Source organism: Marmota monax, unplaced genomic scaffold, assembly GCF_021218885.2.
Source record: "Marmota monax isolate L192 unplaced genomic scaffold, Marmota_monax_Labrador192_F-V1.1 WCK01_AAM20220418_F8-fsc00633, whole genome shotgun sequence".
NCBI classification, from domain to species: Eukaryota; Metazoa; Chordata; class Mammalia; order Rodentia; family Sciuridae; genus Marmota; species Marmota monax.
The window spans coordinates 877962-905648 of NW_026695216.1; the positions used below are offsets into that span (position 1 = coordinate 877962).

Genomic DNA, 27687 nt, shown 5'->3' on the forward strand with positions numbered 1-27687 from the left:
AAAGTAGATGGATAAGCTCATAATGATGACTTCAAGTGAATTACCTTGAGATTTTTGTAGGAAACACTGCATTTTTTCACATATTTTTGAAGATCGTGTAGTTTTACACTAGGGACAACTCCAGCCTCCCTGTTTTACACAAAAAGAAGTGGAGAGACCGAGTGACTTATGACACAACTTCCTGTCTCCGTGAGCTGGTACATACCTGCCTTCTCAGGCCTCAAAGCAGGGAGTTCAGCAGATCAGACTGCGCTTACATTGAGCACAAGACACATATTTCTGGAAGCTGGAGAACTTCACAGAGTTCATCCCAGCAACACTGCAAATTGAAAAGTCTAGGAAAGACTAGTAAACCAGTATAGTCTTCTATTTAAACTCTATAAATCTGTGTATATAACATGAGCGGCACTGGGAGTGACTTTAACACAGAACTTGACACAAGTGAATGAAAGAACACCTGGAGTTTCTAATCCTTAACTGTCAGGTTTCATGGATTCAAATTCCAACCAGGTGCTGGCTCTGTGCTGTGTAGGTATCTAGTTAGTGAGTGAGGCTGAAGCAGCATCCACACAGTGGGCAGCAGGAAGCAGCCATTCAAGGAATCCACTTGTCCCATTAAAAAGTGCAAAAGAAGAAGGGTAACGCTTGTCGAAACTTCCTTGTTAGTAGTATTTGTGGGAAGTAGATCCCACTGATGTCCTTTATAAAAGTGTAGTTTTTCATTCTGTGAAATGCTTATATTTAAAAATACTATTTAGGTAAGTCTAAAATAACACATGCTTAGGCTGGAGCAACAGCAGCAACGACAGACAGAAGCTTCATCAGCTCCCACTACCTTGCTCACCAGCTGTGTGCACACCCTGAAGCCGCCAGGCTACCCTGACCGCTCACCCAGCCAGCACCAGAAAGCATTGGGCGGCAGGCGTCGCTCTTGCTAGAGGAACTTAGAGAACTTAAATTTCTCCCTATTCATGAAAAGGGGAAAGGGAGAAAGGAAAAATATCTCATTTCATGTGCCTAATATATTTGACATAAAACTTTACTTTTTCCTGAGTGTATTTCAGCAGAAACGTTAGCATGTTAGTAATTTTGCTTGCAAACCCAAAACAAAACAAGAGCCTTCCTGGGAAGTCAAACCATTTGTTTTTAGAGAGCAGATATAGACATGCCCAAGGGTCCCGCTTTAGTATCTCCCACCTCTACCCCACCTCTACCCTGACACACATTTTTTCTCCCCCAACAGACCTAGGGAAGAGAGCACGCTGACGATAGACAGAACTGAGCCACTCTCCGCGATCGCTGGGGGACAGTGACTTTAGCCTCCTGTGGAGGTGCGGGTCTGCGCGCGCGAGCGCACCTGCACCTTGGCTGCATCTTGGTGCCACCGCCCGTGCAGCTGCCGGTTAATGGTGGAGGCTTTTAATCCTCGCCCACTCTCTCCCTTTCTGGGACTGTGTTAGAACACCTTTCCCAATCAGATCAGATCGCCGACTTGGAAGACATCCAGCTCTTGCCCAGAAAGCACCAATAAAATGGGAAAGTGCGCAATTGATTGATAATACATTTTACAAGAAAAAAAAAATCAAGTAAACTATGGAACCGAACCCTCACAAAAGTGCTTGGCTACATCCAAAGAATCAAACTTTCTTAAAGACGAAGCCCTGGAGGAAGTGCCCATGAGCAAACGACCCGCGGCCGAGGGTCCAGATTCGGGGCGCAGGTGGAGGGCCCCAGTCCGAGGCCCGGGAAGGGCGCGGGGTCCTGCCGTTCAGGGCGGCCCACGGGGACCCGAGCGTCGCCCCGAGCGTCGCCTTCTTCAGCCCGGGGACCCGACTCGGGCGGTGAAGACAGCTCGGGTCCCGAAAGCGGCTCTGGCCTCGCCAGCAGATTCCTTCAAACCGGACAGACGCTAATTGACTTATTAAATAGCGAGGCAGTCAGCATCTCCTTTTTCAATAGCCCCAGATCTGCATTTAGACAAAAACAGATCCGAGTTCCTGGTAGAGGCGTTTCTTCCCATCCTGTCACGAGTGACAGGAACGGGGAAATAGACTGCGGGAGAGGGGACAAGGAGGCGGGAGCGAGGGAGCGCAGAGGAGAGGACGCGCGCGGAGACTGGGGAGGAAGGGGCGGGGAGACGCGGGGGAGGGGCGGGGGCGGGGGCGAGCGGGCCGGGGGGGTCTGACGAAGATCCGCGCCGGCTGGGAGCGCTCGCGGCCCTAATTAAAGCCGCGCTCCGGCCCTGGGGACCCGCCTGACGTCGGCGGCCGGGGGGATAAGAAGCGCGGCAGCCGAAGGACTCGGCGCGGGCACCAGGCGACCGCGATCCCCTCGGAGCGGCGGTTCGCGTCCCCTGCGCTCGGGCGCCGCGGGCCATGGAGTAGCGTCGCGGCCGGGCGGACGACGCGGGTGGACGCGGGACAGACGCCCACGACGCGGGCGGACGCTGGGCGCAGGGCACACAGCCGGGCGCAGGTGGTGGCGGGCGACGCGGGCAGGTGCGGGCCGGGCCTCGCGTGGCTGAGGGCTCCCGGGCGCGGTCCCTGTGGCGTGGGACGCCGGCGGACCCGAGGCCGGGCTGCCGCTGCGGGCGGCGGCTTCCTCGCGGAGGTGGCGAGGCGCCCGGAGGCTGAAGAAAGTTGTGTGGACGCCGGGCCCTTGCGGACACCGCGTGCGGGGAAAGTTGAGGGCGCGCGGCCCCGAGGCGCCGGTGTCACCGCGGTCGCCCCCGGCACCGGTCCCGGTGATCTACAGACCCCACCTCCCACGCTCTCCCTCGGTCCTCGCGGCCCCACAGCCCTGCGACCCGGGACGATGCGCGCGCCCGGGCGGCCTCTGCTCCTGGGGCTGCTGCTGGTGCTGGGCGCAGCAGGGCCCGGCCGGGGACGCGTGCAGCCCCAGGGACCCACGGACCGGCAGACGTTGCTGCGGCTCCTGGTGGAGCTGGTCCAGGAGCTGAAGAAATACCACTCTGGGGAGTCCAAGAGGCTGCAGGTCCTCAGCGAACCGGACTTTGCCCTGGGCCGCAGGGAGGCCTCAGACTATGGGACAGACTCAGAGGAGCAGAGAGTGGGTAAGTGTCCCGCCAGTGTGGACCCTAGGGAGCAGCGAGAGGAGAGGGTCCTGGCTGTGTGGATCTGAGGGACAGAGTGAGTGCTCTGGGCAGGCAGTGTGCACAGAGAGGAGCAGTGTGAACTGGGGTCTGCTCCCCAACTGTCTAGCTTCCATGTCTGACACACTCGATTCATATTTACTTGGAAATGGAAATGAGAAGCACATTTTAAAAGATAAATCAAGTTGATTGTTTTTTAAAACCAAGGGGTATTTTTTTTTTTAAGGAAATGGGAATTCTGTGCCTGAGGCTTGCAGATAATTGCCCCTAGTTTGCTTATAAGATGTGGAGCTGTTGCCTAGGTCAGGAATGTGCACCGAACTGGCGTCTGTTATTTTGGAACTGGAAGTATTCTAAGCACAGCATTTCAGCTGAGAAGAAATGGTCCAGAGCTTTCCCCTATGCATTGGCCTTCTCAGAGCAGCTGCCCCACAGGGAATTTCCCAGGAAAGCATGCAAGCTTTTAATGCTTTCATGACACAATTAGGTCAAATATGATAAGGTCAGTTTATATGGATTGACTCAGGTGAGGAGTAAATGAAGACTGACACTAGTTTCCCCCTTGCACGAAGAAGGCTCCAGTGCATCTGTCCCTGTGCAAGGAGCAAAGCATGCTTCCGAAGTGCAGCATCACATACATCGCAGCAAAGTTCCTAACCCACATCAGGGGACAGAGAGTGACCAGAGGACTGTTAGAAAGCAAAGGCTGGAATCAAAGAATGGCAGGGCAACAGTGATGGAAGCAGGTGCCAGTGCAGAGCAGGGGTGTGGAGCTGGCTTGGGAGCCTTCTCCTGGAAAGTCTTAGCTGTCTTACAGGCCAGGCCATTGTGCCCTTCCATTCACACCTTCCTGGCAGGTGGTTTAGGCATTTAACCCTTTTTTCTAAATATATGTCCAGAAAAATGTAATGTTCTATCACTCAGCTTTTGTTTGAAGGGTCAAGTTTTCTTTCTAGCACTTTGAATGTCATGGGATTTGATTTAAAATGAAGTGTCTAAAAGTGATTTGTTCCTAGCAGCTAACCATTTAAGAAACAAGAAGTCTTCTTCATCCTGCAGCTCTGTGGCCCCTGTTTCTATCCTAGTCATAGAGAGTAGACAGATATCACTGGAACTTTATGAGTAGGTAACACTATTTGAAGAAAAACATGTCCCTGGTGTAGTCTTCATTCCATTGTATGTGAGGATCCAGGGGGCTCCCATGCATGATGCTGTGGCTAATTCACATTCGTGGGTTTCTCGACTTTAACTGGGGATCACATTAAACATGGTTTCTTCAGCCAGTGTAACATTTTCTCCCCCTACAGAAATTGTCCCTCGAGACCTGAGGATGAAGGACAAGTTTCTGAAGCATCTCACAGGTGAGCCCCCCCCCCCCTGCCCACTGCCTTCCCTGCCTCTCTGTTCTCTGTGTCTTCATGGCCTTCTTCTTCCTGTTCCAGGTCCTCTTTATTTCAGTCCTAAGTGCAGTAAGCACTTCCACAGACTTTACCACAACACCCGAGACTGCACCATCCCGGCATGTAAGTGAGCGGCCTGCCTTCTGAAATGCACTGGGGCCGACTCTTCACTAGCTAAGAGTTGGGCCACCATCCCCAGAGATCGGAAGAGATAGCTAACCTCTGCATCAGGCAGTGCCACACTGAACAAAATTTACGTAGTCTCTGGAATTAATAATTCACTGGAATTAGTCCATGCTTGGAGTAGGCTGAATGCTTTGATTCACTTTCTCATTTTGTTTATGAATTCTGGTGTGGTGTGTATATTTGTTCTGCTTAAATGTGACAATCAGACAGGTGAAGCATGAAGTACCAGCTGCCTGTGCAGAGGTCTGAGGTTTACATTTAAGTTGGCCTGGAACCTTCAGGTCACATTCTTGATCTTGTCCAGTGCTGTGACCTTTTTTTACATTAGTGATAACCTCATCACCCAAGAATCTTTCAGTTGTTTCAGAATTCTGCACTTCAGACTGCCTTATTTTCTAGCAGAGAAATGTCATTTGCTCTCATATGTCCAGTTCTCAGTCATGGCTGTCCCCTAGGGCTTCTTTCCTTTCTCCTTGGCATGCTTCCAGCTGTTTGGCCATAACAAAACATTTTATTTCCCCAAAAGTGGCTCTTTGTGCTCTTCATAAAGCTATTTTTTAATTGGGACAACTTCCACTTCATTCAAGGCTGACAGGAGAAAAACCATGAAGACTGCTTTCAGAGACCACCAAGGCCAGCAGCCTGCCAGAGACTAGGCATCTGTCCTGCCTTCCAAACAGAGCCAGGTCACAAGAGGTTGTTTTCCTTGTGGGGCAGCATAGCTGCCCTGGTGGTAATGTGCATTGTTTAAGAGCTGTGTCATACACCAAGAACTTTGCTAGGGCCATTCATATCACACCTATGGGTCTCAGCCAGTCTGGTAGCTTGTCTAGCATCTTTCACTGTAAGTAAAGTTCCTAGGTTCACAGGGAGCATTTCTTGAGCACCACACAGCTCCATCTCAGCTCATGGCACATTGACTGGAGCACCTTTATTCCCACTCCAGCCCTGCTTTCTTTTTGTTTCAAAATCACTCAGATGCTTCCTGGGGCCAAAGAAGCTTTTTATTGTTTAATGTGCATATATTTTAAGTTCAGTATTATCTTATAAGAGTAGGACCATGAATTTTACATGTGGAAGTGACCCTAAAGAAACTGCTAATCCTTTCATTTACAGATGGAGACAATTTTAAATTGCTCATTTTCAGTCAATAGGTGTCAGCAAGGCAGGATTCAGGTATCGTGTGTCACTCTCTGCAGTGTCTTTTCCAGGATGCCATGTTATGCCAATGTTGGCCACCTCCACTTGGTTGCAAAATACCAAAACTCCTAGTCACAGTTCACCCTGAGTCCCCAAAGGTGGAAGGCAACATGTGTGTGCACTTAGATGTGTGGCTGCCTTCTCCTCTTCTCAGCCTACAAAGAGCTGGAGAGCTAAGTTGACCACTTCTAGGTTGCTTTAGGCTGCATAAAAGCATATCCCTGGAATCCTGACATGCTGGAAGTGAAAGGGGTCTCAGAACCTTCTTACTCTGTGGTCCGTGGGAGCCTGCTAGAATGCAGAACAAAATCCCTCCCAGACCTAAGGAATGGAATCGACATTTAACTAGATCCCTAGATGAGCTCTGTGCATTAGGGTCTGAGGGGCAAGATTAGACACATCTGGATTAAACAGCATGGGCACCAACTGGGATCTCTAGACAAATTACAAATGGAAGTATTTACAGTTTGCCAATTAGACCATCCTTGAGGTGACCAGCTGCCAGTGGGTAGATAGTTTCCCTGCTTGGAACACAAAGAGTATGAACTCTGAATATTTAGAAGGTATACTCTTATTTAGAGGTGGAGTAAGTTCCTTGTCTGACATACTGTGCATACCTATTATTGTCAATTTACCCATTCATTCAGATTCTTAGTTCAGTATGAGCACTTCCCTTTTTAAGTTGGGTTTTGTTGCTTCTGAGAAAGAAGTGTTAGTAATTTATGAACAACTGTAGCTTTACACAGAATTTATCCTGAGGAAATTCCCTTATGGCTGTGGTCACAGAACCTTTCCATGGATTCTCTGAGGTAGCACCTGGTGGAATAGAGGAATGGGGAACACCAGTCTGCACTCAGAAACTAATTTAATTCAATCTCCAGCACCCCTCCTCCTCAAAAAAAAAAAAAAAAAAAAGGAAAATTAGCTTATTGGGTTTTTTTGCTGTCCAATCCGGGTCTGTGTTCCGCTAATGTGACCCACTTTCTTTAGGACATTAACACACAACTTTTTGCAGCATGGTCAGCTCAGTTTACACATGACCTAAAAGTTTAGTCATGCAAGGAAGGGCATACTAAGATTCTGTGTTCTTGTAAGCAACACTACAGGCATTTCCATGAGCTCTGACATCTGCTTGTGATGCTGACATCCTTGAAGAACCATAAATTATTAAGTCAACAACTTAGAAGCCATGAATGTGGATGACAGAGTCTGTGTCGTTTCCAGGAAATTCAAAATATTTTTTAAAGTGGCTATATCAGTTTATATATTTCCAAAAATTGAAAAATCTACTGTTTCTTTTAGTGTTGTTCAGATAACTGAAAGGGTCTGTGGTTTATTTTTGCTGTAGACTATAAAAGATGTGCCAGGCTTCTCACTCGGCTGGCTGTCAGCCCAATGTGCATGGAAGGATAAGGTAAGCTCCCCACAGCTGTGTTGGCCACTCCCTGAGGGTCAGAATCTGGTTTGGGATATGAGGAGCTCAGAGTTAGAACACTCATCCTTTGGCGGAGGAGTTAGCCTTCCTGAGAGAACTTAACACTCGGAATAGCTCAGAAGGCTACCATGAGGAGCAGGTGCCCCCTACTGGCGGTCCAAGCAGCCCTCAGCCGTCCAGCCCGAACTTAAACAGCAAGGAGCAGGCTGGTGGCTGACTTTGTGTAGATGTGTGCCTGAACTAGGTAGGGCACTCACTAAGAACCATGCCCATTTCCTTTCAGGCTTTCATTCACTCACTGCCACTGAAAAGTGAGTACCAGTGCTACTCAGTTTACAATGGGCTACGTCCCAGCAAATCCATCATCAGTCAAACATGCAGTACGCGTAACCTAGACAGTGTGCTGGCTGGAAGATGTGGCTAGAGGCTGCTGCTGCCTCACAAGGAAATTGTAGGACACATCAGCCCAGGAAAAAATCAGAAATCAAAATCTGAAGTACCATCTGTACCTCGTTGTTACACCAGGGTAAAGTTAAGACATCGTGAGTCAAACCATCCCAAGTAGGGGCCTGTCCATATGTGACTAGGTGTCCATGTGAATTTTATGCTGTACCTGATAAAGGTTGGGAATCTTTTTGTACCAAGAGGCTTCAATAGAATAGTCATCCTCTTTAACTGTTCTCATCAATGGTTTTCATAAGCTGTAGTGGCAGACATGTAAATGAATTCTCAAGAGTTTAATTTTACATTGGCCTCTCAAGGTGTGCTGTGTAACAAATAGTATCAGCTATTGTCCAGGCAGCCAGCAATGGCTAGGAGGTACAGCTTTACTTTCCTGACAGATGCCACAGGACCATCACTAATCCTGCACCAGCAGCAGGTGACTATAGGTAGTAAGTAGCATGGTGCACCAGCTCGTCTCAGCAGTGTATGAGTGTGGTGCTTTCACACATGCCTAGTGTGCAAAAGCAGCAGAGGCCGATTTGGATTCTGCTGTGTGCTGAGCTAGTGCCCGGGTGCTTCATGGCACTATCCTCACCATCTTCACATCCTCTTATCCCCATCAGGAGCAAGTACCCCTGGAAAGAGGAGCAGCACTGAGGACAGGGTGTGTGGGTGCAGAGGGTTGCAGAGGTTCCCTGGCTCGCTATTTGGTAGAGGTGTTCTGAAGCCAGTCAAAGCCAGAAAGTGCAGCTTCCTACTTCCCTCCACATCCTAAGCCCATCAGCTGCCTTGTGGCAGGCAGGCAGAATACTCCTTCAATCCATGAACAGACATATAGCCTACTTTCTTTCAAGCCAAGAACAGACATATAGCCTACAAGTCTCCCATGGGAAGGTGTGGGGAAGACAGGGCCTTTAGCTTGCCATCACTGTTTAGATGTTAGCCACACACCCTTGGAAGTTGCTATTCACTTACAAGTGGGGAGGGCAAAGGTGCCCTTGCCCATCTACAGAGCTCCAGCTACATGTTGCTATCTTCTGGGCAGACCACGGGTGGACATTTGGCAGACCATCAGGGACACTGGGCTTGTGTGGCTCAGCTCTGGCCTGCAGAGGGATAAGATCAGGAAAGTAGCCAGGGGAAGGCATCCTGTGTGCTGAGCCACAAGGCCCTGGCATGGCCTGCTGTCCCTTGGTCACTTCCCCATGCCCACTGCCAATTGTAGGATGAAGGCATGTGTTTGCATGCTTCCAGGCCCAGGGCCACCTGCTTGTTGCAGTCATGGTTGTCACAAATGTAGCCAGGTTCATTTTGGCCAGGAAATGGGTAGATTTAAAACAGTGGGATTTCTACTGTGATGTTTTCATGACTTTTATGTTTTAAAGATTAAATTCTTCCAAAAGTCTTAAATTGCAATAGCTAACTCCTAACTGGCTGGGTCACCAGTGTAGACACAGGTCAGTTTCTCTGTGCTTCACAGCTTGGCTTGGAACATCAGTGAGACCCTCAGAGGCAGAGCACATGTCCCATGACACCCATGGTGGGGATGATATGCTGGGAACCCTAAGCAAATGTTCTGCCAAGTGGCCATGCCATGTCCCTCTGCTGTGCCCAGTGGCCTCTTCTCCATCCCCACACACAGGCTGCAGGGTAAGATCCCATTCTCAGCACCTGCCCAGAGTCCAGGAGGGCAGGTCTCTATATCGGCCAGGAGCAAAGGTCAAACTTTGGGCCCCTTCTCTGGAGCTCACTGACCTCAGACCAAAGAGAAACTACATTCCCTACATCAAACATTCCTTTACAGGTAGTTGGATGAAATGCCTGAGTTCAGGGATATGTTCAAAAAAGTGTAGTTCTGAGCAGTATATGTAAATATCTGCTTTATCATACAGGCTACAGCCTCTTAAACTTGCAGATGTCCCCCACTTTTAAAAATGACGGGTAGGGGCTGAGGTTGTGGCTCAGCGTTAGAGCACTCATCTAGCACATGGGAGGCCCTGGGTTCGATCCACAGCACCACATAAAAATGCATAAAATAAAATAAAGGTATTGTGTCCAACTACAACTAAAAAATAAATGTTCAAAAAAGAATGAAGGGTAATCATTATTCTAGGAGTACCAGAAACCACAGCACTCCTTTTGCTCACCTGTGAATAGAGGTAGAAAGCTGGCCAGCCATCTCGCAGAGTAGCCACCAGCTGCAGACCCCATGGAATGAGCCTGAGGCTGTGACCACACACAGAGGGCCAGGCAGCTCAACATTCCTGTGCTAATGCTAATCAGAGTTCCCATGAGTGGATGGTTTTCTTCCTTTGGTGCAGTGGGCATATGGTAACTGCAAAACTGAATTATTTTCCAGAATAAATGAGACTGCTTTTTGGAATGCACAGCTATATGCACACACATAGAGACTCCATGTTTCTAAGTGTGCTCTTAAACAGCTAAAGCCACAGGTCCTCTAGCACTGATAAACAAAGTGTGTGCAGCCACATGACACCAGATGCATTTGTTTTCAGCTGGAAGGAGCCACACAGCAGGACCCTGAGCAGTGCCTTGGAGACCAGCCGGACAACTCTCCACACCCACTCCATGTGGACAGAGGTTTATTTTTACAGACAGACTCTTCCAAAATTCCTTTGCATTTTGTAAGCTGTTGACACTGTTTGCAGATATGTATTCAGTAAATCAGTGTATCTGACAGAGATCCTTGCCACTATATCTTAAAAAACAAGAGAACACTTCACATTTGATGTGCAGTGTTATGAGAGACTATTTCATTTTCCAGATTAGATGAAATTAAAAAAAATTACTTTAGAAACATAGGGAGAATCTTAAACTATATTTTCATAGAGCATATAGTATGATTCGATATTTTGTATTACTTTTACAATTAAACTCCCAGAATATTATTTGGACCTGCATGAAAAATAAAAAAAAAAAAAAAAAAGAGGTAAATAAAAACTTCAGTCATGTTTTGAAGACAGTGGAGTATAAATTTGTGAATATATCCAGGCCAGTTCCGTTTGTTCTTATATGGTAAATGAAAAACAGCACTCCTGCTATTGTGCAATATGTAAATACTGTAAATAAATAATAAATGAACAAATGTTGTTATAATGAAGAGTTTTTGGAGTGGTCCTTTACTTCTCTTGGGTTCATCACTGGGCATTTGTGGCTTACACACCTGTCAAGAGATCCATACACTGGCAGAAGTCCATAAAACTTAAAAGGCATAAGTGAATGGAATTCAACAGCTAAGGATCCCTGTAAAGGGCAATTAGCATTTTCTAAAAGCAGAGGTTACTATGCATCAATGACATAATCTCCTGAGGTAGCTTGGTCTCTGCTAGTTAAGTATTCCAAATAAGTTGTATCCACTGTTTCCCAGGTAAAGGAATTTTAAGACTTGTGAACAGTTAGGGTTGGATATATCTTGAAAAGACATGGGATCTAATTAAAAAGTTACGTTAAACTCACAAAGCAGAGAGTCCCTGGCCACAATGTGAGCAGATGACACCTAGGGCAGCTGTAGGGACACAGCATCATTCTACAGTTTGAGAGTCTGCTTTTAAGATGCATATCAGAGAGAACTACAGCATTTTTTTTATTTACAGGGATGGAAAGGATTAAGAAATACTCCTGACAATGGGATTACAAAGCAATTAATGACAGGGAACAGCCCTGTCTGCTTACTTAATCCTGCTTCCCTACTGTGGCTGATCATTTGACCTTTTCTTTCCAGTTCTTTAGCTTGGGGACACCATTATCATATCCCTAACCTAACCTCTGGAGTTTTCTGTATGACACAGTAATTCCGCCAGGACCCTCACTCAGGGTGTCAGTCCCCCAACTCTCCCTGTTCTTAGGTTGGTATTCCACTCAGCCTTTCAACAAGGACTGATTTTTTGACTAAAAGTCCTCTACAGGTTAGAGGTCACCAGCTTTGAATGCAGGACCAGGATAGGATAAAGCAAACTGCCACTCACCTGCTGAGTGGCAGGACAGCCCAATCACCACCTCCACAAGGAGAGTTGAGAGTGCCTCTGTCCCAGGGCCCCGATGTCTTCCATACCTAGATGCCAGTGTAAGTGGAACAGCTTATTATTTTCATCATTTTACTTCCTAGTACCAAGGGTAAATATGCACATACACACCACAGACCATCTGAAAGTGACAAGACAGACGGTTTCTCAATTGTTCCTCATTGGTAAATAAAAAGCAGGCGAGACATCAGATTTATCTGTTGCATTTTTATAACTCCCAAGTTTATTTTGAAAACAATCTTTTCTGACATATATCCATGTGAATTTGAGATTATAGTGAAATTACCTGTATTTGCCTATAGCTTTTAAATACTCATGAAACATTTATTAACGTATCAATACTTAAGGACACCAACATAATTGACTGCTTAAATTATTTTTTCATACCTAAGCCAATTTACATTTGAGTTACCTGTGCATATAAAACAAACATACCCCTCAACCAACCATAGGATACATAGCATACAAGTGTCCTTTCCAGATATAATTACATTTTTGGATACAAAGTGGCTCAAATGAGAGCAAATAAGCTGACTTGGTGAAATAAATCAGACAAAAACCAACAAATACTAAAGGTGCTAAAGATCAATCTCATCGGTCTGTCTCCTATCATGTGCACTGTGTGTGTGTGAGCTAAAACACTTGCTGAAGCCATGGAGAGCCGCTATGGACAGGGTCACTGTGACTCTGGATGCACAGATGAGCACAGGTGCCCTGTAGGCACTGGCCAGCCACACACAATCACTGCAGGGAGACCAGGCCATCCAACCTTACTGGGCACAGAGACTAACCTGGGCCTTTGGGTGTGTGTACTTAGTGGTTGGGGCTGTTTTTCTCTCTGCTCACTCCACTAGCATAATCAGGGCAAAGTGAAGGCTCCACTAGTCTAAGAACTCTCACTGCACCCTACAAACTGTCTTTGAGTCCAACATTTTTATTGATTCTTCTGTAGACACAGCTGGTTTCCACCTACAATGATCTGTCAGGTCAGGTCAGAGACAACAGTCAGCTGAAGGGGCAGGCGGGGCCTGGGGCAAAGGAGTGGCAGTACACCGGAGCACAGGATGAGGATGCAGAACGTGGATAGGGAGCGTCCCCAGCTGGTAGCGGGCAGGTGGTCCTAGTGGGCCTTCTCCAGGAAGGCTTTGCAGCACCTGAGACACTGCTGGTACACCACTTCAAAGTCAGCATCGTTCCCCTGGAAGACAGGAAGAAGGACAGCTGGCAATACCAGCACCCAAAGTGTCCTTGAGGGACCTCAGCCTGTCACTTAACACCGCAGGCCTGGACTTGCAGATCTTTACATTGGCCCTACCATGTGCACTGTACTTACGTAATAGGGATCTTCAATAATGAGTTGTTTCTGTGGATCATAGCTTCCAAGCAGTTCAATTTTAGCTTTGCAGTTTTTAACTTGATTACTTTTTCTATTCAAATCTCTGCAAAATCGAAACATGAACTTAGTTTTCTGATCTATGGTTTCAAGTTAAACAGGGACATCTGCTAGGGGTTTATGAAATACCCATATCAAAATCCAGCAAAAGTGACCTGATTTTCAGTGAAACCAAATCCTGCACTGAGGCACAGGCCCTTTGTGCAGCTGTGTGCCACAGCTCTGTCTCCTGGGCAGGGAGCGAGCAGCAATAGCACGTCCCGCTACTTCCTGCACACAGGAAGTACACCTCACCGTCAGACAGCAGCTCCGTGTTCTCTTGTGAAATACACTGAAACCATCAAGTCAGAAAGATATTTCAGAGAGAAACAAGGTGACATGAGGGAACTCCAAGAGCCACAGTTTCTTCCCGTGGTGGCCAAACATGCATGTTCATGGCTCTTGCCTCACTACTTATGCCCACACCACTCTCCTGGTGTCTTCACTTCTAACTTTCACACTGCTACATTTTTATCATTCTTCCACATAGCTGACAAATTCCAACTGAGCCCCTATGATGAGTCTAGGAGCAGGACAGACAAGAACATCCCTGTCCAAAGTCTCAGAGCTGAATCAGGCTCAGTCCCTGGACCTGCAGGGCCTCACAGTCAGTGGACAATCTGGTCCAGGCTGCAGGGCAACAGAAGATCCAAGAAGAAGTGAAATTAGGCTGGGACACAAAGGCCAGAGCACCAGGGGAGCTTCACCCAGAACTGACCCGACTGACATCCCACAGGGAACACTGTACACTCAGCAACAATCAAGAGTATCTAGTCTCCTGATAGGATGCCTTCTATAATACCTATAAGCTGTGGTATTTTTTTAGAAAAGTAAGGACAAAACAAATTAACAACTGAACAATAAAAATGAAAAAAAAATCTGAATTTTAATGAAGGGCCTAATTAATACAAAAACATAAGCAAAATTGTTATGATGGTTACTAGTTCATTCCTATAAGTAATTAAAAGCACAGATAATATCGCTTCATCAAAAACATGGAATATTTTTAAATAAGTAGTGATGCAAGTCAATAAATGCTTATGGTTACACTGACAGCAGCAATAATAAACACCAGGGGGCTGGGGGTGGACAAGATGAGGGCACGATGATGTGCGAGGAAGCTGTGGCGGTGGAGGCTACAGCCTAGGCCTCCCACATCCACCACCTTTGCTGTGCACCTGAAGTAGTAACTAAAGCTCGCCATTCCTCAGTTTCCTCTCTGACAATAACAGAAACTTCCTGCAGAAGTGCTGGGGCCTGCAGGCATGTAAGCTTGAGGTTTTATAGTCACTGGTCTATAATACCTCAGCCCATTAGTTTTAGCTCAATCTTAAATCCAGTAAAAGGTCTTCTGCCTTTCCAGTCTCACTTTGAGTGGGGGCAGTGCTAATGGAGGAACAAACACTCCTAGCTCGTGAATTGCTGCAGTAAGGAAATCAATCATAGGAATCAACACATCTCCTACAACCACAGACCCCAGCCCTATTGTCCAGCTCTATCATGCCAAACGGATTTTCCTGTCTATGTTTCTCTTTGTAAAGAGACCCAGGAGAAATACCAGATTATTCTCTGAATTTCCATTTATGTTATTTAAATAAATAATTATGCACATTGTAACAGCACTGTGTATGAGAAACTGTAACATAATGAAAGTCACTTTGGATAGCAAACTACTTGGCCTATTACCACACTGAGAATGGGATAAGATTACGCTTTGAAAATAGATTCAATCCCTGGTATCTCCCCTCAAAAAAAAAAAAAAAAAAAAGATTACCTCAGGTTGCTTTCATCCATACACAATATATAGTCGAATGTGGCCAAATCTTCTTTGGTCACCTAAAATTGAGCAAGAAGTCAAAATACAGTTATTTATATTTATACCTCTCAAAAATAGAGAAGAAGAAAAAATAAAACAGAACCAAACACTATGTTTCTTAAACTTGCTAATTAACAATGTAATTAAACAATTCAGGACACTTTTAAGTTAAAATACAGTTAATCTACTTCCCAAGTTGTACTAGGGCTTACAAGAAAATTTTATCTCCTAAGACTCCTTGTGGTGATCACTAAATAGTCAGCTTCATCCCCTAGAAACCAGATGCAGCCTGTGGGCACACAACCCTCCATCACTGTTTCTCATTCATGGGCACTGAGTGTCCCAGGCCCTGTTACAGACCCCAGCTGAAGCCACAGGCCTTGTCCTTGTGAAACTACCCAATCAGGCAGGAGGCACAGAAACCTCAGAAAACACCAAGGACGGGGTTCTGGGAGAGGGAGGAGGCTAAATTTCCAGCAGGGAGGTCAGAAGAGGTTCATCAGAAGCAACTGAATTGTGGACTTTACCCTGACCAAACACCCACAACTTAAATATGACACAAGGAGACTACCACTCAGGATCTCCTGAGTCTAACCCAACATCATCAATTACAAATGTAAACCACTTACGATGCAAGTGAAAACTTATTTTATAAACTGTGATTATTAAGAAAATAATAAAACAAAAGATCAACATGTTGCAGAATAAAAGTGAAAATAAACCCTAGAATATAACTTCAATAATAATCTTCCTTGTTGAAAAAAAATCCTCTAAAATGTCATTTAATATAGGAGACAATGAAAACCTGGTTGAAGGAACAGTAATAATCTAATAGATAATGAATACAGCAAAAGAACAATAAATATGCTTATTCTTCATTATTCTGTTAAAAATGACTTCATATGCACTTCCATCAATTTTTAGTGTAGCAGATCAATAATTACAAAGGACTGGATTGTATTAATACTCCCAAGACACTAATTAACCTATTAAAAAATAATTTATCTACTTTAAGATATTAGAACAAAAATTATACTAAGCACACTACATTATTTTTTCAAATCACATGTGAGAAATGTCCAAAGATTTACTGTTTAAAAATTGTTAATTTTGGATGAACAATTTGGATTGTAATTAATTTGCCCTAGAAAAAGAAATACTTAGCAACTTGCTAAGTGAAGTCACACATGATTTTTAGATGTTAAAATAACTGAGAAAGAACAGCAACAGCTATAACTTAATGCTTCACATGAAATGTCTAGAAGAGGATTTCTGTTTGCAGACAGACATGTATGGCTTGGGTCAAATTAACTCTACTACCAAAAACAACTAGAAGACCCTCACCCACCCATACTGCTCTTGAAGTCATGAGTGCTCCTGCAACCACTTGGTTTTGTGGCCCCAAGAACTCCTGAATGTGCTCAACTCTGCAGCTGTGGCAGCAATGCCACCAGATGGCACTCAACAAGCTGGCTGGTCTCACAGGCTGCTCACACAAGACAGCAGAGTCTCACCTGCTGATGTACCAACACTGATCGTAGCTCATGGTCAGCAGAAGAGCCTAGGAACTCTCAGAAACTATTCAGCCTTGCCTTAAAGCAACTTGTTTACAGGGGTTATATCTACCAATATTTGTCACCATTACTAATAATGTTTAAATAAATTAATTGTTACAATTTAAAACTTTTTTTATTTTTAATGAAAAACAACTATAGTCTCCAAACCAGCTCTTGGTTAGAAGAGTGCCACTGGTTAGGATGGATCTTCCTATGTCTATCTGCATTGCATTCTGTTGCAAAATGCTGCTGGAGTTGCACTACATGAAGTAAATTTAGCCCCACCCAAACATACAGTTTAAAGGAGTGTTTCAGCAACCCTGCAGATCACTACACAAAACTGAAATGTGATAGACAGCTTCTCAGTGGTCAGCTACAATGCAGAATTGGAGGTCCAGTCAACAATCATTTCACACCTGTCTATTCAGGCCCACTGCTCAGTATGAACCTTTTAATACATCTTCAAAGGAGACTGATGGCCACTGGGCCACACTTAAAAAGCTGTATTTTAGCCAGGGGACTGGGGTTCTCATAAGAGGGGACAGTGAGCAATGCCAGATGTTCTCATTGTCATGACATGGGGCGCTGATGCCAGGCAGGGTGCTGCCAGATGTTCTTCAAGGCACATGACAGCTCTCCATTAAGAACTGGGTTGCAAGAGTCTGCTTAAGAGGTAAGAGACCAAGGAAAGCAGGGCACCGCTGAGCTGTCAGAAGTTCAGAGGCTGAGAAGAAAACTGAAATTAGGGGTGGTGGGACAGCCATCCCTGGAGGAACACAGGTCCTGGAAGACGGGGGCCTGGCACATGCTTTTTTTCTAAGAATTTGCCAAGTCTTCCACCAACCCAGGGCAAGAAGCTCCAGAGGGCACCTGGAGGCTGCACAGACTCAGTAAGAGATGAGCACTCTACTGTAGAAGCTGCCACGTTGGAGGCATTCTGCCAACTCTGTGCCTGATGCTCCCAAAGGAAAGACTGGGAAGCTCAAAGGTGGATTAAGCCTCCTGAATGAAGGCTGTTGCCAGCCTCAAGTAGCTCCACCCGATCATACTGAGGTGACCACCTACCTTCTTCCCTGCAACAGCCAACCATATGGGGCAAAACACAATTACCCACAGGTTCCACCATGCCCCACATACCACGTTCAGAATTTAGTGGGAAGTTAGCAAGCATACAAACAGAAGAAACAAAGATAGCAGGGTCACAAATGATCTAGGCTTGAATTCAAACTGTTTGAAGTAACTCAGATGGGCTGGGAGATGTAGCTCAGTGGCAGAACATTTACCTCACATGTACAAAGACCCAGGTTCAAGCCCCAATACCTCACAACAAGAAACAAACAAAATAAACAAATGTGCATTTGGAAAAGGATTTCAGAGAATTAATCTATTAAAAAAAAACAAACAAGTAAACGCAGTCCGTCAATAAAACAAAAGTCACTAAGAACTCAGAATGAACAATTCCACAGACTTTAAATACAGAAGCGTTAGTATATCAGAAAACAGGTCAGTAGGAAATCTCAGAATGAAGAACAGTAAAAAGGATGGAAAATGGAGAAAAGATCATAAGAAATTTATGTTCAATATAAACTGACTCTCAGAAGAAAAGAGAAACAGGAGAAGTAAAATATAAAACGATAACATCCCAGAATTTTCCACAGGTAAGTAAGAACACTTTGGCCTCCCACAACAAAACTGCTGAAACTAAATACCAAAGGAAAACTTAGCCAGAGAAAAATCAAAATCTTCTTCAAACTTTTTCAAAGAACAGAAGTGGGAACATCTCAGTGTGCTCTGAGTCTGGATTCCCTGACATGTGGCATACCAGGCTGGGCTCAGCTGTGTGCTCACCACCCTCCACCACCTGTGCAGCCCAAATTAGCAATAGCCCACACCCAGCAGGGCACAGGGGCAAACAAGCTGTGGAACACACAGCATCCAGCAAGGACAAGGAAGAGCTTTTGGGACCAGCAGCAGCACAACAGAAACAGCTGGCACAAGAATGCAGAGGCCCAAGACCCTACTTCTACAAGGCTGAAAGGCAGGCAATATTTTGGGAGTGACCTTTGCAGGAATGGGCACTGGTTTCCAAAGGGCTTTAGGGCTACACTCACTCTGTGCATTTGTCAATGACAAGTTTACTGAAAAGAGGAAAGCTTGTATAACAAAGAGAAATCTCCATGCAACCAATGGACTGAGAGCATACTTCTCCAGAGACTGATTGAGTTGAAAAGAAGTGAGAACTGTAAAAATGTATCATCTATTACACCTAGGTTGAAAGTACAAGGGAAATAAGAAGCGTACTGGAACAGTCACTACACAAACTGTGACAACTGGTAAGGAACATGTGAACATAAAAGACCTGATGTGACACTGCTTACAGGCATGCATCACCACAGCCAGCCACAAAACATCCCTGAGAGTAACAGGAAGAAAAGCAGAATTAGACTCCAGAAATGCTAGTTCCAAAGCTGGTAATCAAAACTGCTCCTAAAGTTTTCAGCTTTGCTTTTTAGGGCATGTGTATTTGAAATAACCCATCCACATCCACTTTTGTTATATACCTAGTGCATGAAAAGACATCTGACCTGAAAACAGACTGCTCATAATGCTGAAGGACTATTAAAATAAATATATAACCTTAAAAAATACAAGTAGAACCTGGCAAGGTATGCAAAAGCCTGGAAAGATCACAATGAACACATGATATAAAATGTTTCATCTTCTGCCGAGTGAAAATAACAAGCTTAAATAAAGAACTCTCAGAAACACAACTGTATTTTCTGATTTATAATATAAATACAAAGCTACCTTCATTTGAAGTTTGTTAAACCTCAGTGGACTTCAAACTTAGGTCCAGCATGACATCCTTAATTAGGGACCCATAATAATATCAGTATTACCTTTTATTTGTTTAAGGTACTTATAGTTAAAATATGCTTTTGTATATACTACGTGACTGTGTTCTAGCAACAAACTTGGTAATGTAAGCAAACAGTCACAAAGGCCTTAAATGTCTAACTAAAACTCACGAGGTGGTAAGAGAACGGAGACCACAGCTCTAGCTGGCAGCCATCTAGCAGTCACTGCTCTCAGTGACTGACGTAATTTTATGTGCATTTTAGTAAGCAATCCCAAGGTCATGCAAGTCTTTCAGAACTCCACACGTAGCAGGTTGGTTCACCCCAAATACACACAGCTGTGAACACACAGGCCTCTCCACCTCTGTGCAGAAATTAAACAAGATCTCTTCTACCTGTCTTGCCTTATGGGCTGTGCTAATGCCATGATTTCTTAGGCAGTTCACGGCTCTCGGGTCCGGGGCCCGGCCCACGTTCCAGTCGGAAACAGCACCGCTGTCAATGGTCCACTGTAACACAGAACACAATCAGTTCTAGTACGGTACCTGCCGGGCAACGTGGTTCATGGGGATGCCATGCTTCCTCATGCAACTCTGCCCACGGTAGTCAGGGGGGTTCCCCACTTCATAGGTAGATGTGGCTGCACTGTCTATCCTCCACTGCATGAGAAGAAAGAGAATGTTTTCGGCACTTTCTTGCCCAGAGGTGTTCAGGTTGGCCTCTTTAATGTACTGAACAGTACTTACGTTGTCTAAATCGTTTTGATCAGTTACAAGTTTTCTGAAAACTGCTTCTGCGATGGGTGACCGGCAAATGTTACCTTAAAAAGAAGGGAGAGGACATAAAGAGTGTGTTAGTTGCGATGCAAAGACTCATATGCCAGGTGGGAGGTATCTGCATCTTCTCTACAGAAGAACAAAAAACAAAACTGCAGGGCAGAGGAACCCTGGCAGAGAATGCTGATCACCAGGTTCAGTGATCTGACACTAACTGCCCAGATACAAAAACAGAAAGCAATTTTAACCAATATTAGTTTTACAGGTTGCAACTAATGACCCGAAATAGGTTAAGAAATCAATGAAGTAGGTTGTCATCAGCTTAATTTAAAACAAAATTGAAAGAACGTATTTTCAAATATAGATAACAAAAATGTTTCATAAAATATGCAAATAAACAACTGTATTAAGACATAAACAGTGAGTGAACACAAACTTTTACTCAGCGATTGCTGCAAAGCCCTGTGCCAAAAGGACTGTGCCATCAGAAGTTAGCTAGCTTGAGGTTTAGGGTGCAACACTCCCAGCCACTCAACTGACATCAGCAGCCAGGTTAGGGACTCCTGGGTCATCCTCACTCCAGGCTAGCTGGCTACAAAGTCTGGGGCCCCCTTAGGTGTAATGATTCTCTAGGAAGATCATGAAGCTCAGGAAGTGCTACAATGATGACAGCTTCATTATAAGAGAATACAGATTAGAACCAGCCAGAGGAAGAAATACTAGGGCTATTCTAGAATGGTTCTAAACAGGAAGCTTCCATCTCTTCAGAAACCCTTACCCGCCTGCCCATGATCAATGCCAGTACTTTAAATAAAGGGTACTAGTACGGCCAACCTAGGAAGCTTGCCTGAGCACGGTGCTCAGAATTGTTATTGGGGTTCAATCACGTAGGGATGACAGACTGAACCTCCAGGCCCACCCCCGACACATGTGGTTCACAGAGCACATGACTCTTGAGTTCAGCATAAAATGTGGGGCCACTATGAGTAGTAACAGACACTACCACTCACAGAAAATCCCAAGGTGATTACAGGTTACCACCCAGGAGCCAGGACAAGCAATAAATTCCTTAACTGCACGGGGAAAATGACAAAAGGCAGCAGCTCTCATCTCCAAACAGATCATGTACAAAGTCACAACTTAGAGGAGACATAGTATAACAAAAATATGAAAGATATGCTAATAAACAAGCATTATACTACCAAAGCACAGAAAATAAAAATGCTACAAAGCACAGAAGAGACATAAGAAAACCAGACAGCTGATGTTTATGGGAAGAGAGTCCAATAAGTAGGGCAGGAGAGACATTTAAGTCAGGGCTGCAGGATTAAAAGACGTAACTATGGTACTTTAGGTACAGGAAGCAGTGGCTGCCAGCCAAGCACTGAGACAGGGCCTGCACACAGAGATATTTAAGACAACAGACTATTCCTACAAGTTAGAAAAGCAGCTGGCAGGGTTAAGAAAATGCTGGACAACCACAGGACTGAAGGCAAAAAGACCATCTATGAGGTGAATATGAGAAAGCACAGGAAAGACAGTGAGGCAGGAAGGTGTGACTCCTTTCCTCACTTATCCTAAAGACTGCAGCCTGCACTTCTATAACATAGGTCAAAAAAGAGAAAAGCATAACAGGTCGATTTAAAGTTTTATGTGACAATGGAGCCTTTAAAAGGAAGACCCAAAGGGGAAACTGTCTAGTTTTATGCTTAGGTTAGATGAAGAGTGACAGCTGTACAGAAGAATGAGTGAACAAAGGGCTACTAACTAATGGTAAGAGACAGGGAACTCAGTCATGCCACCTGTTCAGGCCCTTCCTGGTCTCTGATGCAGCACTCTTTCCTCCCAGGTCTGGGACAGGACTCACTGGAAGGAATGTCTTCAAGTGAGAAGGGAGAGAGACTCTAGGTCTGAAGGCTTCTTTGGGGAAAAGAATTCTCTTTTCAATAACCTGTCTTACAGAAATTCTGGTTTCCATGACTTGCTTCACTTCAGGAAGCAAGACACAGGAAGGCAAGAGATGATCAGAGAGACTTTTTTCAAAACTACTCATCAAGACAAAGTACCATATTGTGGGGTATTGTGTGATCCCTGACATTAGTAACTGATTTAAGGAGGTGTAATAGAAAATGAAGGGAGGAAACAGAAATCTCAGAAGAGACGAAGCTAGAGGACACACTTCACTCTGGCTTCTATTAAACATGTTGAATTGGAATCTTCCAAAGTGTAGTGAAACACACAGATGCCCCCTGGTCCTTGGGCCGGCTCACCACCCTGAGCACCAAACCGTCAGCCTCTCTTTTATAAGACTTGCGCTCTTCCACACACGTGGTTGTGCATAGTAGTTAAAAAGCTTTTCTGTAAGGCAAGGGAGGAAAGAAGACAGGAGTTCACCATGGATAGCCTCCATGTGCTAGTCTATGCTGTGAAGCTCTTCCCTTCCACACTCCAAATTTTGGTTTGATTTTTAAGACAAGTATTGCCATCAGCATTATTTAATTTCTGAAAAGCTTCCTCAGGGTGTGTTAACATGTCCCTTGTTACCACCGACCTGGCAATACTTTAATAGCAAACCCTCTCACCAAACTAGGACAACTGTTGTTATTTTCAAACTCTACAAATGATAACAGATGCCCAGTATCTCAGCATCTAAAGACACAATAAAAAGACTGGGACCACCCCTTTACTCATAATTTTCATTAACTGTAAAATAACAGATTAATTTTCCCACAATACAAAAACTTAGACTATTTAATGACTTAAAACACACCCATCCACACTTATGTTTTCCCCTGATAGCTCTATTTAAAGGAGACATGTAAAGACTATAATTAATAAAAACTAAGAGACTAGAAGTGAAGTCATACTGTCTACAATATCAACAGAAAAGAAATTGAAATGCTAGTAACTTGCCCTCTAGATTTCAAAAGTTGACATCACATATCACTGTGCTAATGTTATTAAAAAATGTACGGGCTGGAGGTATTGCTCAGTGGTAGAGCACTTGCCTAACATTGTGAGGCTTTGGGTTACCCCATCAACACCAAAATATAAATAAATAAAAATAAACCAGAAAATGCAGCACAGAAAAGTTATCACTAAAGCACAGAATCCCAGGTGCTGCCTCTAGGACAAGTTCTGGAAACTCTAATGCCAGCACAGTCTCTGGCCACCCACAGGGGTGTCCTCCTCCCAGTTCAGCTCCTCCTCCAGGCTATCTCAGCACTACAGCTGGAACTAGTCTTGTCCCTCCCACATCTGCTAGAAAGTTCTCAACGCTTGTCTCATTCACAGAGACCATCTCCTCACAGAGCCGCCCTTGATCTCCCCCTCAACACAGGGACTAAGGATGAGGGCTCATAGGCTAAGAATGATTTTTACAAACTTGAACAGATGAAAAAAAATGCAAAACCAGAAAATTTTGTGATATGTGAAAATTTACATGTAGGGTTCCAACACTGACTGGTATCTATGAACAGTTCTACTACACAGCCAAGCTTCATCTATGTGGTATCTGGGGCTACAACACTGGCAGGGCCCATGAAGCTGAAGTATTCACCGTGGCACTTTACAGAGTTTACAGAGCCTGCTCTAAAGCATCTGATACATGTAAGGAATAAACTTCCCATGCATCTAGAATGGCACTACTTAGGTATCCATGGAGCCAAGTAAACAGTCACTCAAGTGATGTACTGTGTCTCACACACAAGAGGACTCCTGGCTGAGAAGAACACCAGGTCTCCAAGCCCAGCCACTGTGGCTTCCCTGTTCTGGAATCTGGCTAGCACTCTCACCTAGAAACCACACAAGGTGTCCTGTGGGCCCAAGATGGGCATGTCTCCTGACTCCTTCAAGTCTCTGCTCAGAGCTCACCTTCAGGTGAAGGCTTTCTGACCACACACCTGAATGTCCCTGTTTTATTTTTCTTAACATCTCATACCAAAGAACGAGCCCATTCACGATGCCTGACTGATGATGAGACAGCGTGAGCTCCAAAAAGCATGGGGCCTGTCTGTGGGTCACTATTCTATGCATCCCCAGTGCCTAGCACATAGGAAGCACTAAAAAAATTGCTGAGCTATATCGAAGACAAATGCATGTGAACATATACCTCCCCTTTTTCAGTTAGCGTTGTGCGTCACGCCCACATAAGCAATAATATTAAGCAAAGATTAGCCTGGCAAGGGGACACCATAGGTACCCAACTTGAAATAAACTACTGTTTAATTTGTTGATTTCCTTAAAAATCAAATGGTGTCCACTATCAATGTGTAATGGAGCTTTTTACCTCCCCCCCCCATAGAAAATGTTATACTGTATTGTCCTGAAACTGGGGGGAAAAAAAGAAAAAAAGCCACAGTTATTGCCCACAAGAATGTTGGCTCTGGCTGGGATCTCAAAAGGCTGTCAAATAATTATTTGTGGAATACAATATCTCTATAAGGAATCAAAGGAAGCAACTAACAGTCTGAGAAACCAAAGAATGTAGAATTTAGGTTTGACTTTACAAAAATATAAGGGGTTCCATACAAAATACAACATAGTGTCCAGTAAAAGACTCATCAGTCAAGGCACAGTAGTGTTTCCAGTGTGAGTAGCAATGGTGCTGGAAAGTCAAGCCCTCCCATATTAGGTGGGAAAATGTAAGGGAGGCCAGGGGGATGGACCTGGCAGAATTCTATCCTCAAGAGGAGCAGAAGCAAAACAAACCAGGTAGAAAACACCAGGTAGAAAGCATAATTTGGGACTATCCCCCTTAGTGTGGAGGCACCAAGGAAGAATACTGCAAACTAATAGGAAAGTGAATTATATTTCAAGTAAGGGAGGCTACGTGCTGATACTCTAGGAATGAGAACAATTCTGATCTGGAAGGTACTTGGAGTAATAAATTGTAAAACCTCACTTTCATGTGAAACTGGTACACTGACAGGCTGGAGACCAAAGTTAGAGAGAGACCTGAACCTGAAGAACCCAGAACTTGGAATGATAGGGATGCACCTCTCATTAGTTGAGATCCACTGTGAGTGAAAGCCAAGGGCACCAGCAAGCGAACCAGTGTAGTTACTGGTGCAAAGCCCCACAGAGAACACTTGCAGCTTTGGGTCCATCTGGGCACAATGGAGGACAACCAAAGATTCTAGCAGGTGCAATGAAAAGCATCCGGCTTAGAAAGCCTGCTACAGATGCCAGGACTCGGCTGGGAGGCAGACGGCAGGTGAGAGGACACAGGATCGGGGGATCAGAAGCGAGGGTACCGGGCTCGGCCACCCGCCAGGCCCCTCCGGCCCGCTGTTCATGGTTAGCGACGCAGCCCAGAGCCACACGGCACAACCCGCCGCTCCAGGAAGGAAAACCCTTACCCAAACACACGAACAGCACGGACTTAGGACCATTCTCCGCCATCTTCAAACGCAGACACTCGCGCCCAGCGGCCGCGTCGGCGTACGTCCTGACGCAGCGCATGCGCGTCGCCAGCCCTGGACGGCGAGCCCTGGGCCGCGCGCCTGCGCAGTCCGCCGCCCGGCGCTCCAGCGGGGCCGCAGGTGGGGCGGTCTACATCCTGGGCGGGGGTGGGGCCTAGGGGAAGAGTCCCTTTCTGCCGGGGAAGAGCCGGAAGAAAGGGTTGGGGCTAGGTGGGGTGAGGGCCTCCCCACCTTGGGCAGGGGCCGAGCTGGAGGGGCGGGGGCGTGGTGAGCCGCCTCTCGCAGCACCTCCCGTCGGGGCGGGGACGGGTAGGCGAAGCCTGATTGGACCGGTCTCCTGCCTCCGCCAGGCAGGACGCCTGCAGTGTCTAGCGCTGCTGTGCTGCTCACCGGAGCGGCGCGCCGTAGGGGCGCAGCGATACCAGCTGGCGGGCGGCTGGCTGAGGGGATAAGCAGGGCCCTGCGGCAAGTGAGGCCTGCGGCACCCTCCGGGGCGCCCTCTGGGTCCCGGTGGAGGAGCCTCCTGGGCGTGAGGAACCCTCCGCCCCTGTCCGCCAGGCAGCCATCTGAGCTGTGTCCCGAGAGGCTCAGCGCGCATCGGTTGGGTTTTCCCTCTTTGAAATAATGGAATGTTTTCGAAACTCCGTGGAGTGAGGAGGTCGAGCGCAGCTGTATTGTTGTGCCCCGCGAAAATGTTTAGGTACTGCGCAAAGGTGGGGCGGCACACACTTGTTCCTTGCGCGTGCCAGGTGTGCCCCTCACTGGAGCCGTCCCCGCCCTGGGAGGCGGAACCGAGAGGAGGCCGCCCTTCCTCTTCCTGGGCAGGTGTGCGGAGCTCGAGGGGCGCGGAGCGGAGCAGCTCGCCGGCACAAGTGAGTAAGGCGTCTGGGCGCAGACGAGCCGCACCCGGAGTTGGGACGGGACATTTGTTAATCGTGACCACCTTCCACTGTTAAGAAGGCATTGCTGGCCACGGTTATCGTTGGTGACAGAGGACCAGAGAAAGATCAAGTCGCTGTCCACACTGGATCGTTTCGCAGATCGTCCAAGATCGGGATTGATAGTTGCCAGAACTCTTGGCCACAGCGGTTTTCATTCAAATTTAGCTAGTTCACTCCAGTTCGTAGGAAAACTCTTATTATGTTTCGAATTTTGACGACTGAAATGCACTGTGTTATTTAAAACTATCTAATCGGTTACCGATTTTCTCGTTCTAACTTGTTTTTATGAAAGGCTTCCGGTGCGCTTGACACGGGCAGGAGTCAGCTCCTTAGCTGCCAAACCCTGAACGTTCCTGTTGCCGGGTACTGCGGAAAGCAGGGACGAGCGCTAGGCCCCACCTGGCCCTGGGACCAGGAACAGGTGCGCCATCACTAAGGTGGGGAAGTCCCCAGCGCTGAGCCTGGCGCCGCTGGGGCATCTCCCTATGGTGATGGCTTTTCTTTTTAAAAATATGGAACTACTCTGAGTTGGTTGATAACCTTGAGGAAATAGGATTTTACTGTTGACTGGAAATCATTTTCACTCTAGCAAATATTCCATTGTTGCCGCTGCCTTGCTGCAGCCAAACTAAATAATGACACAAAGGCCAGAGGTTTCTGCCCTAGTAGAGAAGGCTTGGCTTGGCTCTTCTTACAGGGTGTGCCCGTCCTGCATTCTTGTTCACCTCAGTGTTTTATTAAGATATGAGGAAGTGTTTGGATTAAACATGAGTTAGTCAGAAAGTTTGCACACACCACTCAGAGAATAGTAGGTCTCTGGTTTAGGTGCTGCTTAGCCTGCTGTGCTGGCCTATTATTGAAATACCTGAGCAGTCTGATTGCTTCCAAATTGCTATGTTGGAGGTTAAAATAATAAGGGGGATGATCTCCATCCTGTCATCATATTTAAATTAAGAATTGGTTATAGGTTTATTACTGTTCAGTTTAAGCAAAATTTCTGTAAAACAAGTCAATACTAGTCGTTTTTAAGATTGAAAATAATTTTTAAGTGCTTTGGTACCTTTA

At 45.8% G+C, this 27687-nt stretch overlaps 3 protein-coding genes across 4 annotated transcripts in view; 2 read left to right on the forward strand and 1 right to left on the reverse strand.

Moving 5' to 3' along the window:
• Window positions 1–2512: 2512 nt before the first annotated feature.
• On the forward strand, window positions 2513–10864 carry Alkal2 (ALK and LTK ligand 2). Its single transcript, XM_046431986.2, has 5 exons — window positions 2513–3073; window positions 4420–4473; window positions 4555–4635; window positions 7247–7312; window positions 10294–10864. The coding sequence occupies exons 1-4, from the start codon at window positions 2815–2817 to the stop codon at window positions 7309–7311; spliced, it is 459 nt and encodes a 152-aa protein (XP_046287942.1). The 5' UTR covers window positions 2513–2814; the 3' UTR covers window position 7312; window positions 10294–10864.
• A 1148-nt stretch (window positions 10865–12012) lies between these two features.
• On the reverse strand, window positions 12013–25751 carry Acp1 (acid phosphatase 1). 2 transcript variants are annotated; one of them, XM_046431981.2, is made up of 6 exons: window positions 25619–25751; window positions 20229–20302; window positions 19878–19991; window positions 15027–15088; window positions 13154–13259; window positions 12013–13018 (listed from the first exon to the last, which is right to left on the reverse strand). In XM_046431981.2, exons 1-6 carry the CDS (start codon window positions 25719–25721, stop codon window positions 12941–12943), a joined length of 537 nt encoding a protein of 178 aa, XP_046287937.1. In that variant the 5' UTR covers window positions 25722–25751; the 3' UTR covers window positions 12013–12940. The 2 variants fall into 2 exon arrangements, with proteins under 2 accessions (XP_046287937.1, XP_046287936.1); XM_046431980.2 differs by lacking the exon at window positions 19878–19991 and adding an exon at window positions 20028–20141.
• A 231-nt stretch (window positions 25752–25982) lies between these two features.
• Window positions 25983–27687, forward strand: part of Sh3yl1 (SH3 and SYLF domain containing 1) — a 30341-nt gene continuing 28636 nt past the window's right edge. Inside the window, exon 1 of the mRNA XM_046431978.2 lies at window positions 25983–26553. Within this exon, the coding sequence (XP_046287934.1) occupies window position 26553 (1 nt within the window). The 5' untranslated portion in view covers window positions 25983–26552. The remainder of the gene's footprint in view (window positions 26554–27687) is intronic.